General features: G+C 38.5%; 1 protein-coding gene across 4 annotated transcripts in view; it reads left to right on the top strand.

Moving 5' to 3' along the window:
* The window catches only part of ARMH4 (armadillo like helical domain containing 4), a 132,418-nt gene that overhangs the window by 14,025 nt on the left and 100,688 nt on the right, over positions 1-17,705 (top strand). For all 4 annotated transcript variants that reach the window (XM_043472188.1, XM_043472187.1, XM_043472186.1 and 1 more), the window contains exons 3-4: positions 855-1,109; positions 3,349-3,561. In XM_043472188.1, the coding sequence (XP_043328123.1) occupies positions 855-1,109; positions 3,349-3,561 (468 nt within the window). The remainder of the gene's footprint in view (positions 1-854; positions 1,110-3,348; positions 3,562-17,705) is intronic.

Here is a 17,705-nt window from a genome sequence, read left to right as displayed (position 1 = left end):
TCTGTTGAGGATAAGTGCAGTTAGCACAGTGGTTAAGAGGGCTAGCTATGTAAACTTAGCCAGGTTCCTTAGCTTCTCTACACCTAAGTCATTTGTAAAATGAGGTAATACTAGCTGACGTTTATTGAATACTTACCAAGCACTGGGTGTGTACTGAGTGTTTTACATGTGTTATCTAATTTAATTTTGGTAAAAACTCTATAGGGTAGATCCTATTATTATTTCCACTTTACAACTTAAGGAAGCTGAAGGTCCAGAAATGTTAAGTAATTCATTCAGAGTCACACAGATAGAAGATGGCTGAATCTGAATTGATACTCAGGCAAATTGGCTCTGGAGCCTGTGTTCTTGGCCACTATGATACATGGCTTCCATGGAATGATATTAATACCTCCCTCCCCTTACGTATGGAAGGATAAGATAAAGCTCATCATGTGCTTAGCAGTATGTGTGTATGGCACATAATAGAAACTCAGTAAACATTAGTTACTGTAACTAGTATTCCTTTAATTCAAAATGCCAACTTCCTGTTCCCTTCAGGGATGCACATGTGAATATTAATATATAAATGCTTCTGAGAATTTTTTAACTTAGTTCTGTATAATGTTTCCAAATAAACTGACTGTGTTGATATTCATAAAGGGAAACTTAACTGTTGATTTCTTGTTTTAAATTTTATTTTATGTGTTTTGTATTATTGTCTACTTTTATTTACTGGCAGTTCATTTCTGAGCCATCCCTCTGCCTTCTCATTCCCTGAAATGACAGTCTGCTTTTCTTTAAATTCTTATAAAGAGACTTTTTCAGGTGTAGGGATTTAGTCTATTTAAAAGTGTTGTTTCTTCCCTTTTAAGACATCGTCACTCAAGAGATGACAACAGCTGTTCAAGCAGCAGAAGCCGCTGTGTCTTTGGTGACACAGGATCAGCAGGTTTCTCCCCTCGAGGTCACCAGAGGCGAGGACGAGACCGGGGGAGGGAGGGAGTTGCCCTCTGCCACAGCGGATGGTCCTCACGTTACTCAGCTGTCGAGAAGGTGGGAGCCTCTGGCCACTGTGGTTTCAACGACACCCATCCCTGTGTCTTTCGAAGTTACTCCTGCTGTGGAAGGTCTGTAACAGAGGGAGCTGAACTCAGCGTTTTGGGGGTGGATCTTTTCTGAGTTGATAAGGAATAGAATGAGTGAGGCAAATGGCCTGGGGGTGAAACCAGCAAGGACCTGGGGAATGAAACCAGAAAAGACTTGGGTTTGTATCCCAGCGTTGGCCCTCACTAGTATTGTGGCTTCAAGAAAGTTTCTTAATGTCTCCAAGCCTTGGTTTGTTCATCTTTAAATAAATAATGCCTACCGGTCTTATAGGTTATTTTCAGGGTTTTAACAAATGTATACAGAGAACTTTTTATTAATGTATAAGAGACCCTCAGAAGCTCTGAGATCTTAGGGACAGTGAAGTTTTTGAATCTGAGTGATCATCAGAATCACCTGAGAATTACAAAAATTATTATTATTATTATTTAGTTATTTTTGGGCTTCCTGTCTGTTTCATCAGTGGCCTAAGTATTGGATTGGCAAAAAAATTTGTATGGGTTTTTCCATAACATCATATAAAAACCCAAGCAAACTTTTTGGCCAGCTCAGTAAATCCTACTTTTGTTTATTACCTGAGTTATCTTTAACAATGTAATAAATACCTTCTAATCGTGCATGCCTGCCTCTCCCCACAAAACTGCTAGGATCTTGTCAGTAACCTGCAGGTAACCCCATGATCCTTCCAGTCTAAACCCCTTCCTCCTCTGTTAACCATTAGCCTGGATCTTCATTTCCTTGGCTTCCTTTTCGTTTCACTGTGTCTGGATGTACTCCTGATATTATATGTTTAAAAGTTTTAGTTTTTTTACTTTATAAAAACAGTATTGTGCTGTTTTTATCAAAAGGATAGCCTTTTGGGGACTAACTTTGTTTTCTACTTGCTGTTCTATAGCTACTATTTATTTACTGTGTTTCTTTTGGTTTGACTGCTTGTAATATTGCTCTATGAAAATATATCACTGTTTATTTCTTCATCTAGTCTTTTCTAGTGATTTGCATTTGGGTCGTTTGCAGGTTTGGCTATTGTGAACACGGCTGGCATGAATATTCTTTTACATACTCTTCATTGCATGTGTGTAGGAGATTCTCTTGGGTGTATATTTAGGAGTAGGGCATATGAATATTTGACTTTAGGAGGCAATGCCTCACTGCTTTCCAAAATGATTGCTTCCATTTATACTGCCATCAGCAATGTATATGATAATCTGTGGACCCATATCCTGGAAGCTTTCACAAATGGTTTCTCAGGCTTCATCACCAAGGAGGTTCTGATTCAGTTAAGTTAGGATATGTAGAAAGCATGAAAATCAACATTTCAAAATTACCTCAGAAGATTATGATGATCAGCCAGGCTTGGAAAAATGCTGCTATGCTAGAGCCTCTAGGTTTGGGGATACCTGGGGCTAATTTGGCTGCTTTAAATTGAGCATATTCCAGACACAGATCTAAACTTTTACTCTTTGACTTGACTTTTGAAAGTTATCTTCTCATGCTAATTCACTTCAGTTGTGTCCAACTCTCTGTGACCCCGAGGACTGTAGCCCGCCAGGCTCCTCTGTCCTTACGATTCTCCAGGCAAGAATACTGGAATGGGTTGCCATGCTCTCCTCCAGGGAATCTTCCCAACCCAGGGATTGTCTTATGTCTTCTGCACAGGCAGGCAGGTTCTTTACATCACCAAAGTCATCTTTGGTGTATATTTAAATAGATTTTGTTAAATTTTTTATCTTTAGTAATAGATTATATTGTTGTTGTTCAGTCGCTAAGTTGTGTCCAGCTCATTTGGGACCCTATGGGCTGTAGCCTACCAGGCTTCTCTGTGCATAGGATTTCCCAGGCAAGAATACTGGAGTGGGTTACCCTTTTCTTCTGCAGGGGATCTTCCCGACCCAAAGATCAAACCCACGTCTCCTGCTTGGCAGATGAATTCTTTACCACTAAGCCACCAGGGAAGCCCCAATAGGTTATATAAAATCCTACAAAATCCATAATATTGTCAATAGAATAAATGGGAGATTAAAATTTGAAACCAGAGTTCTGATTTGAGGTAGTGTATTTTCCTGGAAGAGAAGTATTTGCCTTGGGTAGCTGAATCGATGCATTGTGGGAGATGGAACTGGTCTAAGTGCCAAATCTACTGTATATGAGATACTGGTTTCATTAGTCATTTCTTGCTTAAAAAGTAAAAGCATATATTTAAATATATACATTTCTCATTCGGGTCATCTTTGGTCAAGTCATATCTCTTGTGTTCGGCAGACCTAATGGACACAGTCACAGGGCCGAATGAGGAGTTGTTCACACCAATTTTGGGTTCTCCAGTGACGCCCCCTGGAATAATGGAGGAGGCCCCCAGCACTTCCCCAGCACTTGCTGATCCTGAGGCATCTTCTGAAAGAAGAACTGCGGCTCCATCCTTTAGCTATGTTAACACAGCTACCTCCTATGGCCTGGACCAACTTGAATCTGAAGGTATCCATGCTTTGAAAGGGGATTTTTTCTAGGACAGATACAGTGAGTCACCGAGCAAATGTTGTTTTTGAGAAAAGATCAAGGAGAAGTGTATTCAGTCTGTAGTGTCGATGAGGGGTCAGTAGACTGTGGCCCAGCCAACCAGGCTGACATCTATTTTTGTATGACAAGCTCAGATTGATCTTTACGTTTTCAAATGATTGGGAAAAAAAAAATCAAAAGAAGAATAGTATTTCGTGAGATGTAAAAGTTTTTATAAAATTGAAATTTCAGTGCTCCTAATTATAGCTGTGTTGGAATGCAGCCACATTTGTTCATTTGTGTGTTGTCTGTGGTTATTTATGTGCCAGTGCGGCAGAGCTGAGTAGTTGTGACAGAGACTAACTGCCCACAAAACCCAAAATATTTATGGGATGGCCCTTGCCTGAAAAAACTCACTGACCCCTGCTCTCCATCAGTAACTCTCAATTATGGTTGAACTTTAGAATCACCTTGGGGAGTTTTTAAAGGATTCTAATACCCGAGTCCTTCTCCCAGTGATTCTGATTCAGTTGGGATGAGATCTGGCATCAACATTCCCAAGAGTTTCTTGAGATGATTTCTGTGTGCAGGCTGAGTTGAAAAACTGGTTTAAATGGAAAACTTGAGTTTCCCCACTGGATTTTCTTGGGCGAAAATTTTAATGTGGATTGTATTTTTGTAATAGTGCTCTGGTGGTTAATGCTGGGTCATTTTCCCTTAATTATATCTCTGGGTTAGATGTTCCACTTTTTGGAGATGGGCAGTCTTCTCACCTCTTAAGGCTGAGAAATTCATGCCAAATTTTACTTTGCAAGACATTGGCTTTGAGCATGAAAAAGATGCTTGGGGTACAGCTGCACATCCACAAATGAGAAAATGGAGATATAATGAAAGGTCGTTTAATTAATCAGCACTTCGGCAGGTGAACAGCTCCTGGCTAGATTGAAAAATGCCCAGTGATTTGTAAACTAATCTTGGAGATAGGTAAGCTCTTGGGCACTAAGATTAGTGCCCAAGATTAGCCATGGGTTTGAAGCATTGAAGACATAGGGTGTGCTGTTATTTTATATTTTTTCTACTCTGTAACAGGGAAGGTGGTTCAGCCAGGTTTTCAGCAGGCTCTATTGCAGACTTTCAGGGTAATACTGGTAGTTTTCTGGCAAAGAAACATGACATTTTAGGAGGAATGTGAATTCCATGGAGTGCTGGTTTAAGAAATGGATCAAAGCAAGCTCAGAGGCTAACAGCTCTTGCTCTCCACATTAAGATAAAAACTTGGAATGTAGACTCTTATTAGCTGTCTGCCCTCCTTGATACCATCTGGAAAGACCAGGTTTCCCCAAATTAACCAGAGTTGCAGATGACAGCTTTCCCGGCAGGGCTCATTGAATCAGAGGAAAAAAATTGGATTTGTGAATAATCCATACTTGTGAAACTGCAATAATTTTCTAAATTTAGTTGATGATGGAAGTTGTATTGAGATGTGTGAGAATTTTCTTAACTTGCCTAAAATGTCCTGGAGTTTTAGTGCTTTTCTTCTACACGATTCAGTTTCAGCTTCTTTTTGAGAATATATTTTGTCAGTTTTGATCTAAGCTATGATCCTTGTCAAGGCTTTGAAAGATGTTTTTGGTTTAAAAATATTCTTTCTGCTACGTTGTTGGGCTTAAGACAAGATTTTGAATGAGCACACCTTTTCTCCTAAGTGAAAGGGAATGCAGTTTTTGTATTTAATTAGTATGTGTTAATAATGCCATTAGTTTTATGCTGGTCTATCAAACCCTCTGAAAGCAGAAGTGACTATACTTATTTAAATTGATAAATCAATAGATGCCTAGAGGCCTCCATTTTCAATGCATGTTTTTCCACCTTGTCCAGGAATATAAGTGCAGCTTGAGGCTCTGCCTGGGTGAAGCATTTTAATTTTTCCATAGCAATGGACCCAGGGGAGGATAGTTTATTTTTACCTAGAACAGGATCATGTGAGGTAAAGTTGTCTGCCTTTCAAATTTGAATCTCTGTGATGTGTTGATAAATGACAGACAATTCTCCAGTTTAAGGTGTGTGTTTATTTAGTTATGTTATTAAAAGCTCTCTATATACTTATCTGAATGCTTTCCTTCCCACGTGGGGACAAGAACACTTCTCCAGAGAATGGGGTATTTATCTCAGTGAGATATAATGAGAAACCTGCCCCTTTAGACACCATACACCCAAGAGGCAAAAAATTCTGAAGAACTTCCTGAATGTTTACCCTTTAAGGGAAAGTCATGGCCCAGATGAACCTAAAAGTTGTTTCTGCTTGGTACACCATCTTGTCTTTTCCTTTATATCACTACAACATGATGACTAAGGGTGTGTATCATTTTCTAGGACCACTGTAACAGAGTACCTCAAACGGGGTGATTTAAACAATAGACATTGTTCTTCTGTGGTTTTGGAGCCTCGAAGCCTGAAATCAAGGTGTAGGCAGGGCTGTGCTCCCTCCAAAGCCTCTGGATGGGGATCATCCTTGCCTCTTCCAGCTTTTGGTCCTTCAGGCATTCCTTGGCTTACGGCAGCAGATCTACAGCTTCTGCCTCCTTCACATCTCCCTCCTTTGTGTTTCTGTGGCCAAATTTCCCTTGTCTTAATAAGGACATCAGCCATTGGGTTAGGACTCACCCTACTAAGTACATCTTAACTTGATTATATCTGCTGGTACACTATTTGCAAATAAGATCATATTCACAAGTGTTTGGATTAGGACTTAAACACATATTCGCACTGGTGGAGTAGAGGTGGGTGCACAATTCAATTTGTAATAGGAAGTCTGCTTCTGAGGAGTTTTCCAGTTGGCTCTGAAGGCAGAACACCCCCTTGAGAGGTATGCACTGGAAGAGTGGGGAAGTTTGGTGTGTTTTACATTTCTCAAGCATTGAAGAAAGCCTGCTTCTATAAGTGCATACTGCCTTGTGCCTATTTCAATGAGTCTTTTACCTTGTCAGCACAAATGCAGTTTGATTTTTGAAGGATAATGGTTTATCTTTACTTCTCTGTATTTTTTAAGGGAATGCTTTCAGGATGATAAAAAGTGCATTATACTTATCTCAGGCATAATTCTACTAGGGCTGTATTCAGCATCTTTGGAATATAAACATGACAAAGTGTTGTCACTTTTAATTCAAAATTGGATAATAGCAAAGCTTCCCAGGTGGTGCTAGTGGTAAAGAATACTCTTGCTAATGCAGGAGACTTAAGAGAGGCAGATTGGATCCCTGGGTCAGGAGGATCCCCTGGAGGAGGGTACGACAACTAACTGTAGTATTCTTGCCTGGATAATCCCACAGACAGAGGAGCCTGGAGGGCTATAGTCCATAGGGTCGCAAAGAGTTGGACATGACTGAAGCAACTCAGCATACACAGTATATATATATGTACACACACACACACACACACACACACACACACACACACACGTATACATTTATATATATGCACATATATACACATAAACTAATTTTTGAACACGATCTGTGTTTAGGTTGATAGCATTTTTTGGTTGAATATTAATGTCTTTCTCTGCTCCAAAATGGCAGCTTAAAATTTCTGATTGCTTATGAAAACCTACTTGGAATATTTTCATTTGGGTTAGCTGTTTTTAAAATATTTTGAGACTAATATCAAATGACATAGAAATTTCAATATTTCTTACCAGAAGAAATTCTACTTTATTTATTTTAGAAATCCAACTGAGGATATCTAAACAAATCAAACTTATTTGTTGTTGTTCAGTCACTTAGCTGTGTCCTACTCTTTGCAACCCCATGGACTACAGCATGCAGGCCTCCCTGTCCTTCACTGTGTCCCGGAGTTTGCTCAGACTCATGTCCATTGAGTCAATGATGCCATCCAACCGCCTCATCCTCTGTTGCCCTCTTCTCCTCCTGCCCTCAATCTTTCCTAGCATCAGGGTCTTTCCTAGCTGACAACGAGTCAGCTCTTTGCATCAGGTGACCAAAGTATTGGAGCTTCAGCTTCAGCATCAGTCCTTCCAATGAATATTCAGGGTTGGTTTCCTTTAGGATTGACTGGTTTGATCTTCCTGCTATCCACGGGACTCTCAAGAATCTTCACCAACACCACAGTTCAAAAGCATCAATTCTTTGATGCTCAGCCTTCTTCATGGTCCAACTCTCATAACTGTACATGACTACTGGAAAACTTATTTTGGCCTTTCCTATATTTCCACAGAAGATGGAAATTCACCTGTGCTCTAAAACTGTAACAATATTTCTGTAGGTGGAAGATTGTGGCTTTAATAGTTCGATACTGTTACTCATACCAGGTACTAGGTTTTAAGAACATGTGGGAAATAAGAGAACAAAAATGAAGGTTTCTCAGATGTTGTGATTAAGGTTTTGGTAGTCCTTCCTCGCATCCCCAGCACTTCCTCCCATAATGTCTGGAAGCCAGTACCTGGGCTTTCCAGCCAGTGGGCAGTGGGAACCTGCTTGGTGCTCCCCATGGTGCTGACCGGACAGACTTGGGAGCAGGGTAACTCTCCCAAGATGAGCCTGTTAGCTTATGGCTTTTCTGCAAGAGAAGAAACACCAGTGTCTTTGATCTAGAGGATGTGAATTCTTGATTTGACTGGTCCTATTTACTGTCTTTCTATAGTTATAATAGACTGAGTATTAGGACTGTAAAATCCTATGCCCTTATTCCAGACAGTTCCCATTTCCTTATCTGTTTCAACATGCCTGTTTATTACAGAGTTTATGGAACAAACTCATAGTAATTGACGTGCTGGGGAATTATTCCCCCTTTTGTATGTATGATGCATGTTATATGCAAACATGTGACGTGCTACTTTTAAAAAAATACATGAAGAGGTTTTTAATTCTAGTTTCCAATAGGAAAACCATATTTAATTTTTTAATATCTTGATTAAAAAGTGAGACCAAATATATCATTTAACTTCAATTTTCTCTTTTCTGACAGCTTTTCCCTTGTTTTTTGAAGGTCATTTTGACTGCCCTTATATTTAGGTTTTGAAAGGTTGTATTTTTGACATCTTTTCCCAGCGAGGCAGCGCACATGGGGCAGAAGGCTGTCATTGCTCTGTCACTTGTTTGATCTATTTCAGTGACAATCCATTTTCCTCCCTTCATGAATAGTTGTGTGTGCACATCTGTGTGTGTGTGTGTTTAATTTCATGGATGTTTTTTTCCCACAGTCCTCTGAGGGCATTTCCTTCATATATGTATATATTTGTGACACCTCTTAATTTCCTCTGCTGAAGTGGTAGTGATATTATCTCTCCTTTCTTATCTGGAATTCTCAGTTATGCCTGTGTCCTAGGATTCTCTCTATAATAACATAGGAATTTCAGGAGAAAGTCATATTTGAAAAGCATGCCTTTGTTCAGATGATATATCTTTTGGCAGTGTGGGGGGCCTTATAATTGGTACTGAAATCAACATGCTTAGTTTCGTTCTTTTACTGGTAAATCAGAAATGAATGGGGAAATGCATTCTTTAAGCGGCATTGTGGAGAAGCCTCAGAGATATTTGTCTTTAATAGCTCCATTGAGGATTCTTAAGAGCTCATGTAATTTTTATGAGAGAAATGTTTGCTCTTCACCTACACTTTAACTCACAAAATCAATTTTTTTTTGGTCTTCCCAGTATGCACTTCTTTTCAGAGAATATTTTCTTATTATTTTCTCAATCCTCAAATAACTTTTCAATTCAGAAGGTAGCTAGAATGGATGAATGAGAAAGTCAAAGAGGAGTCAAAGATCTCATCTCAAGGCCACGTTTATGAAGCCAAGTTTATGTGACTTATCTTTGGGAGCTGCTATGTGGGTATAATATTAAAGATCCAGGAGAGTCTTGTAAATTTGAACTGTTCACTGTTACTTATGATACTGTAGTAAGAGGTTAAGGAGGTTCATGCTGCTTTTCACTCTGATCATGTTAAGAATGAGTACAAATTTTGGCTTTTCTTCTTGAAAATGCTTTGGATTTAATTTTGCCTCAGTAACAGAGGCAATTTCGGTCATTGATTCCTTGTTATGGTAAGTCACTTTGTCAGCTTGTCCTGAAAGCATCATGCATTCCCTGGCATTTATGCTAGGTCTCTGTTCTTAAGTACTGTGTGCTCTGTAAGCTAGTACGGTAAATTACTCAGCACTCAGATTAGTCAACATATGTCTGCTCTTAATGTTCACATAGCCAGTGGTATTTCAGAAATAGTTAAAATCACAATATTATGATATGTTACCATAAACTTTGCTACAAATTCTGCTGTTGAAGAAAGATAGCTAATATTCACTCTTAAGTTTTTTGGTATGCTTTCTTATCATGGTGAATGGTGAAAAGTCGCTCAGTGGTGTCCGACTCTTTGCGACCCCATGGACTGTAGCCTACCAGGCTCTTCCTGCATGGGATTTTCCAGGCAAGAGTACTGGAGTGGGTTGCCATTTCCTTCTCCAGAAGATCTTCCCAATGCAGGGATTGAACCCGGGTCTCCCGCATTGTATTTATTGATATAGTCCCAATTAAGTAAACATTGTTACAGAATTGATTCTTCCCATTTTTTTTGTATCTTTGTTGCTCAGCACTAGAAAGTTACACTGCTTGGTAAAACTCACTCTTAGACACTTAACGAAATTTCCTATAATGGTTTGTGATGACAAAAGGATTTAGCTTTGTACACATTCAGAGGTTTTGTTTATTCATTCATTTATGTGTATACTTAAGTATTTGATGATTCAGATAATAATAAGTAGATTTTGTATAAATTTTAGTAGAAGAGTTATGATAAATACATAAATAACAGATACACAAGGTAGAAGATGGGAAAAGATCACAGAAAAATTACAAGGGGCTTCTCTGGTGGTTCAGTGGCTAAGACTCTGCACTCCCAATGTAGGGGGCCCGGGTTTGACCCCTGGTCAGAGAACTAGATCTACATGCAACTAGAGATCTCACATGCTACAACGAACATGGAAAATCCTGCTTGTTGCAACTAAGATCCGGTGCAGGCAAATAAACAAACAAAAAGCAACCAAACAACAACAGCAACAAAACAATTATAGAGAAAGGACTGTGAAAGGTAGAAGAGAGAACTTAGCTTCAGCTTAGAGAAATACAAAATTGCTGTTTATGCTTGGGAGTTGTGTGTGTGTGTTTGTGTGTGTATTTGTGTATGTGTGTATATGTATATGCTCATCATTATTTTGATATTTATAGAAAAGTAAGTGGTAGGAGGTCCAAAAGTGTGGGAAACATTGTAAGAGGTGTTGAATTGTCCTTTATGTATCACACATGCCACACTACCATTCAGTTATTTTATGGGTATATGATCAAGCATATTTCTAAAACTTTAGCTTGCTGGTTAAATGAATTCTTTCTTTTTTATTCTCCCAGTTTTATTGGGATATAACTGATATACAGCACTGTGAAAATTTAAGGTGTACAGGGTGATGACTTGACTTACATATACTGTGAAATGATTACCACGATAAATTTAGTGAACATCCACCATCTTATGTAGATACAAAATAAAAGAAAACGTTTTTATCCTTGTGATGAGAACTCTTGGGATTTACTGTTTTAAAAACTTTCATATATATCATGTACTAAGTTGCTTCAATTATGTCCACCTCTTTTTGATCCTATGTATTGTAGCCCTCCAGGCTCTTCTGTCCGTGGGATTCTCCAGGCAAGAATATTGGAGTGGGTTGCCATTTCCTTCTCCACATATATACCATTCAGCAATGTTAATTATATTAATTATGTTGCACATTACCTCCCTAGTACTTACCTATCTATAACTGGAAGTTTGTATCTTTTGTCAGCCTTCCTTCAGTTTTGCCTCCTCTTATCTCCTGCCTCTGATAACCACAAATCTGATTTCATTTTCTATGAGTTTGTTTTTAAAGTATAATTAGCTGACATTATGTTAGTTCCTGGCGCACAACATAGTGATTTGATATTTTTATACGTTTCAAGATTATCACCATGATAAGCCTAGTTATGTCACCATGCAAAAGATACTTTATCATTATTGAGATGAATTATTTCTTAAGAATAGTTTTTAGAGGCAGCAATCAGGTACTCAGCCTCAGGCTAACAAATACCTGATTTATAGGAAACAGTGCCAGGTCTGTCTTGAGTAGGTTGTTCTGAGTTCTAGGCAAAAGGATTGGTTTTGAGTGTTTCATCTGGGCTTATACTCCAGGGTTGAGAATCCTGTGAGAAGTGGTCCACGCAGGGCTTTCCAGGTGTGGCGGTTTTTGCAGTTGTTGAAGCAAGCATGTAGCTTGGGATCCCAAACACAATGGGATGTGGAGATTTCAAAGACATTTTATATGTTTGCAGAAAATCAAGGTATTTTTAAAAGCATGATTTTTCAATGTGAGGCTAGATGTAACTATCCTTCTTCTGGTATAATCATTGAGAATTTTATTGTAGCAGAGTATGAATAATTATGAACCTTAACAATGTGTAAAATAAAGTGAGCATATTACCAACTGCATTTATCAGGCTATGTTCATAACCATGACCCCGTTTTGGCATCAGACTACTTATTATCATTAAAATGAATACATATCCCCAAAGGAAAAGATGAGAAGGAAAATATAATGCATCGATTTGACTGGCCTTACAAGCTTTTAAAAATTGTTCACACTTGGGAAAAATATTAAATTTATCTTAAAACATTTACATTGATTCTGCCTACATTTACCTACTTTTTCTCTTTTTAGCCATTCTTCCTTCTTTTAATTGTTTCACATCTCCAGACAAAACATTCTGTGGAAACTTCGTCTACAAAAATGATGTAAAGAGGGACTTCCCTGGCAGTCCAGGGAGTGTGGGTTTGATCCTTCATTGGGGAACTAAGATCCTGCACAGTGCATGGTGTGGCCAAAACACACACACACACCCACAAACAAAAAACACTTTTAAACATTATAAAGAATCTTCATGGTTTTATCATGAGAAAGAGATTCTCCGGGTGGTCAGAGGTCCCCTCACTGCCCTCTCTGGGTTTTCTCAAGGTATCTGTTTCACATGCTCTCTGCATCCTCTTTCCTGTTAATACTCCAACTCGAGCATAGATGAAAACTCTCTCACTTGTTTCAGCTAAAATTAGTAGAAATTTAAAAAATACTTAGCTCAAACCTAAGGGAACACAAAGCAAATAAACCAAGAAAATAAAAGAAACAAAATGCATTAGTCTTAACAGGGTACAAAGTTCTCTCTGATCTTACTCCCAGCCCTTGATTCATTCCGTGCTCCAAGAAGGCTTTTAATATTTGGTACCCAAAGCTCTAGAACAGTTTTTCAGGCACCTTGCTACGCTTTCTGGCTTCGCACCTCTTGACTTGTTTCCTATTCAGAGGATAACTTCTCATTCTTTCTTCTCCATCCCTGCCCCCATGTGGAAGAGCCAAGACAAAGATGCAGATTTCCTCAGAGCCCACCACTAAGTAGGGAATCCCCAACCCCACTTAAATATTATCTGTCCTGCTTTCCAAGATGAAGGAGACACCTTCTATCCCTAGGCAGTCGACAACCAGGCAACCATCATGATTGACACCATGTACATCCCACTCTTTAGAGGAAATCCCATCTCTGTTAAAAGCATGTCATGATTCATGTCTGGGCAATATCACACTGTTGTCACTATACAAGAAATACACCTGTATAGGGTCATTCTGTCACATCCTATAGCAAGTAATATTCAGTACAATGCTGGTCCATAAACAGAGGGCTATGAAGTGAAAAGAAGACAGGAAGGAGAAACAGAACCTGTTCAGCTTAAACTTATCTTTCTTTCTATTTTATATTGGAGTATAGTTGATTTACAATGTTGTGTCAATTTCTGGTTTACAGCAAAGTCATGTAGTTATACATATTCATGTATCTATTCTTTTTCTAGATTCTTTCTCATATAAGTTATTACAGAATATGGAGTAGAGTTCTCTGTGCTATATACAGTAGGTCCTTGTTGACTGTCTGTTTTATAAATGGTAGTATGTATGTATCAATTCCAATTCTCCTAATTTATCTCTCCTTTCAACCTTTCCCCTTTGGTAACCATAAATTTGTTTTATAAGCCTGTGAGTCTGTTTCTATTTGGAAAGTAGCTTCATTTGTAGCATTTTTTAAGGTTCCATGTATAAGTGATATCATATGACATTTGTCTTTCTCTGACTTGCTTCCTTTAGTATGATAATCTCTAGGTCCATCCATATTGCTGCAAATGGCATTATTTCATTCTTTTTTATGGCTGAGTAATATTCCATTGTATGTATGTACCACATCTTCTTTATCCATTCATCTGTTGATAGTCATTTAGGTTGCATCCATGTCTTGGCTATTGCACATAGTGCTGCAGTGAACTTTAGGGTGCATGTATCTTTTTGACTTATGGTTTTCTCTTGATATGGGATTGCTGGATCCCATGGTAGCTCTATTTTTAGTGTTTTAAGAAACCTCCATATTGTTTTCCATAGTGGCCTCGTCAACTTAATTTCCCACCAACAGGGTTACCTTTTCTTCACATCCTCTCCAGTGTTGTTTGTAGACTTTTTGATGATGGCTATTCTGGCCAGTGTGAGATGACATGTCATTGTAGTTTTGATTTGCATTTCTCTAATAATTAGTGATGTTGAGCAACTCTTCATGTGTTTTTTGGTCATCTGTATGCCTCTTCTTTATGAAGCTTCTCAGACCAGACCTTCATTGAAGAATAACACAGATTAGTAAAAAATTAACTCTGATTATGGTCTCAAATGAACATACCTGAGTTTAAGTTTTAGTTTCATCATGAATAAGTATCATGATCTTGATCAAACTATTTAATTTATTTAGACTTCAGTTTTTCTATCTGTGTAAAGCAGAGATATTGGTGTTCCTGTCTCTTATTTTGAGATTAAAATGAGAACTTGTATGTAGTAAATACATACATGACAGAGTAAATGCTTAATAAATATGAACATTTTACATCATTTATCAATTAAAATTATATATTGTGATCATGTAATATTATCTATTAATTATTATAATGAAATATTCGTATCCTCTGTATGCAACCAATAGGTTAGGGGCCAGGTAGGTAGTGTAAGTGAACAAAGAGGAAGGTGCCTAGGACAGTGGAGAGTGGTGAATGTGTTCTAGGAGAGAGCACATTCCTCTACTAGGTGCTTCCTCTGATCTAGGTGGATTCTGCTTGTAATTGTTGCCAGAGGAGATTGTAAGTTCGGTGATGCCAGATCTCAGATATTTTCCAAGATAAGCTGAAAATTCCAATTTTGTATGAAATATTCTGATTTCTTTTAAGTGCTGGAAATCAGCTCAGGTATTTACTTATCCTATTTCCTTTTTTATTGGTATGCACACCCGAAGTGAATCTCTCTTCCCAGCCATTGATCACCAGTTTGTGCTCTTAACTTAATTCTCCAAACCTCTTTAAGGGCAGGGTCAGAACTTTCTGCCTTGTGTCCATGATGGCTGTAGGTACCTGGTGCTGGGTAAGTGATAATCGGTAATGGAGTGTATGGTTTTAGGACCATTATCTTGTTTAATTAATGTGCCTTCTACTTGACTTACTCTGTTGGTGGTGGTTGTTTTAAATTCAGTGCTTATTTTGTATCTGAAGTTGAGCATTTTCTATGTGAACAAAGCAGTGACTCCCAACTACCTTCTGTTGGAAATCTAGTAGGAATTTGCTTAGATTTGTTGCATTCCATTGTGGGGTTGAACATTATTTCATTTTCTTCTTATTGGAATCTGTAGTGATACCTGGGCTCAGGTAAGGGGAACTCAATATAAATGATTCTTTTTTAAAATAAATAGTTAATTATTTTGGCCGCGTTGGGTCTTTGTTATGGTGTAACGGCTTCTCGTGGAACATGGGCTTTTCTTGTTGCAGCTTGCAGGCTCTAAAGTGCACGGGTGCGCTGGCTCTCTAGTCGTGGCATGAGGGCTTAGTTGCCCCGCGGCATGTGGGATCTTAGTTCCCTGACCAGGAATCGAGCCTGCATTCCCTGCATTGCAAGGCGGATTCTTAACTGGACCTGAACCACCAGGGAAGCCCCTTAGATGATTCTTTAAGACCACTTTGAGAAGCCAGAGTGGAAGGGAGGGAAAAAACGGTAAGGGGACAGGAGGGAGATCCTGATCTAGAAAAGTGAAAGTGAAAGTCGCTCAGGCGTGTGTCCGACTCTGCCATCCCATGGACTGTAGCCCGCCAAGCTCCTCTGCCCATGGGATTCTCCAGGCAAAAATACTGGAGTGGGTTATCATGCCCTCCTCCAGGGGATCTTCCCTACCCAGGGATTGAACCCAGGTCTCCTGTTTCGCAGGTGAATTCTTTACTGTCTGAACCTAGAAACGTTATTGGAGTTAATTTGTACAAAGGTCATTTCCCCTCATGGGCCACTCTCATTTGCCATGTGGGGGTGACAAAAGCATGTAGATGGATTTTCCTTAAAAAGTTGATATCATATTCATTTGAAGTGTATGCATAATATAGTAAAAATTATATTGTAGTCCTATGAAGGTGTTATTTTGAAGAGGAAGATAATGAATTAGAGTTCTGTTCATTTTTTTGCAATCACCATATGTTGAGAGCTTAATTTGTGCAAGGCACAATGCTTGATCCTGTGGCTAGGGCACAAAGAAGAGTAAGACAGAATCTCTGGTTTCAAGAAGGTAAATATACACAGGTATGATAAAAACAAACACATTTCCACTTATTAATTTGTAAACCTCATTTTGAATTAGTTGAGTCATGTTTTAAAGTTTGAAGTGGAAATCTACTTTCAGAGATATTTTTGCAAAATTAATAATCAACCTAACCAACCCATGATTTATCTTTTGAGTGTATGTGGATTGTTATTTAAAAAAATGTTTTTTTATTTTCAAAAATTTTTGGTGGCACTAGGTCTTCGTTGTTGCATGCGGGCTTTCTCTAGTTGCAGAGAGCAGGAGCTACTCTTTCTTGCGGTGCACAGGCTTCTCATTGCAGTGGCTTCTTCTTGAAGTCAGGCTCTAGGTGCATGGGGCTTCTAGGGGCTTCAGTAGTTGCAGCATGTGGACTTAGTAATTGTGGCTTGCTGGCTCTAGGGTGTGCAGACTTCAGTAGTCGTGGCTCAGGGACTCATTAGCTGTGGCTTGTGAGCCCTAGACTGTGCAGGCTTCAGTAGTTGCAGCACATGGGCTCAGAAGTTGTGGCATGTGGGCTTAGTTGCTCTGCCACATGTAGAATCCTCCTGGACCAGGGATGAAACCCATGTCAGCTACGTTGGCAGGTGGATTCCCATCCCTGTGCCAAGTTCCTATGTGGATTATTATGCATAAGTTTTGTATATGTTTGCTTAAAGTAAATATTTCTTTACTAAATTACTGCAGAGAAAGGTTTTATTCTGGATGGCTCGGAATTTATAGATACAATAATATTAAAGCTTTTCTGTTTCTCTTTACAGCACCCTTGATAAATAGAACAATATTGCTGTAGTCTCACTTTCCAAAGGGAAATACATAAGAGTCTGTCATCTGAATCCAAAGCGAGTTGTTTAATGAATAGAAGCTAGATTTAAGAACTTACGTAACTTGTTTCCGTGCTCTCTCTATTAAGATAACTCAATTTAATTAGGGGCAGGATTTATACAAGATAATAGAGAACACCAATTATATGGGGTCAAGGCTGAAAAGGGTTTATGTACTGACCAGTAAATGTGAGGTTAGTTATGCAGACTGATCTTTTTAGCTTGCTAACCAGATATAGGAGATGACATCATCAAGAGCAGAATCCTGTTAAATTAAATAAGAAAATATTTAAACACCTTTATGAAATATGGGTTGAATCCAAAATATCTATCAAGGGAGTATTTGAAGTGCACAAATTATCTTGTCTCAAACAAGATATAAAATTTTTTCATGTATGTACCTTTTAAATATTGTGAAAGTTAGAATGGAGGAAATTACTAATGATTATGTTCACTATTACAGAATTAATGGAAAGTTTGAACTTTAGTAAAATGTTTTCAAGAAATTTGTATAGATTAATATGGGAGATTTAAAAAAATCACTGAGGGGATTTTAAAAAGAAAGAAAGCAGTTAAC

This window comes from Cervus canadensis, chromosome 6, assembly GCF_019320065.1.
Source record: "Cervus canadensis isolate Bull #8, Minnesota chromosome 6, ASM1932006v1, whole genome shotgun sequence".
NCBI classification, from domain to species: domain Eukaryota; kingdom Metazoa; phylum Chordata; class Mammalia; order Artiodactyla; family Cervidae; genus Cervus; species Cervus canadensis.
The sequence above is the reverse complement of the archived record's forward strand: the minus strand, read 5'-3'. Positions and strand labels throughout refer to the sequence as shown.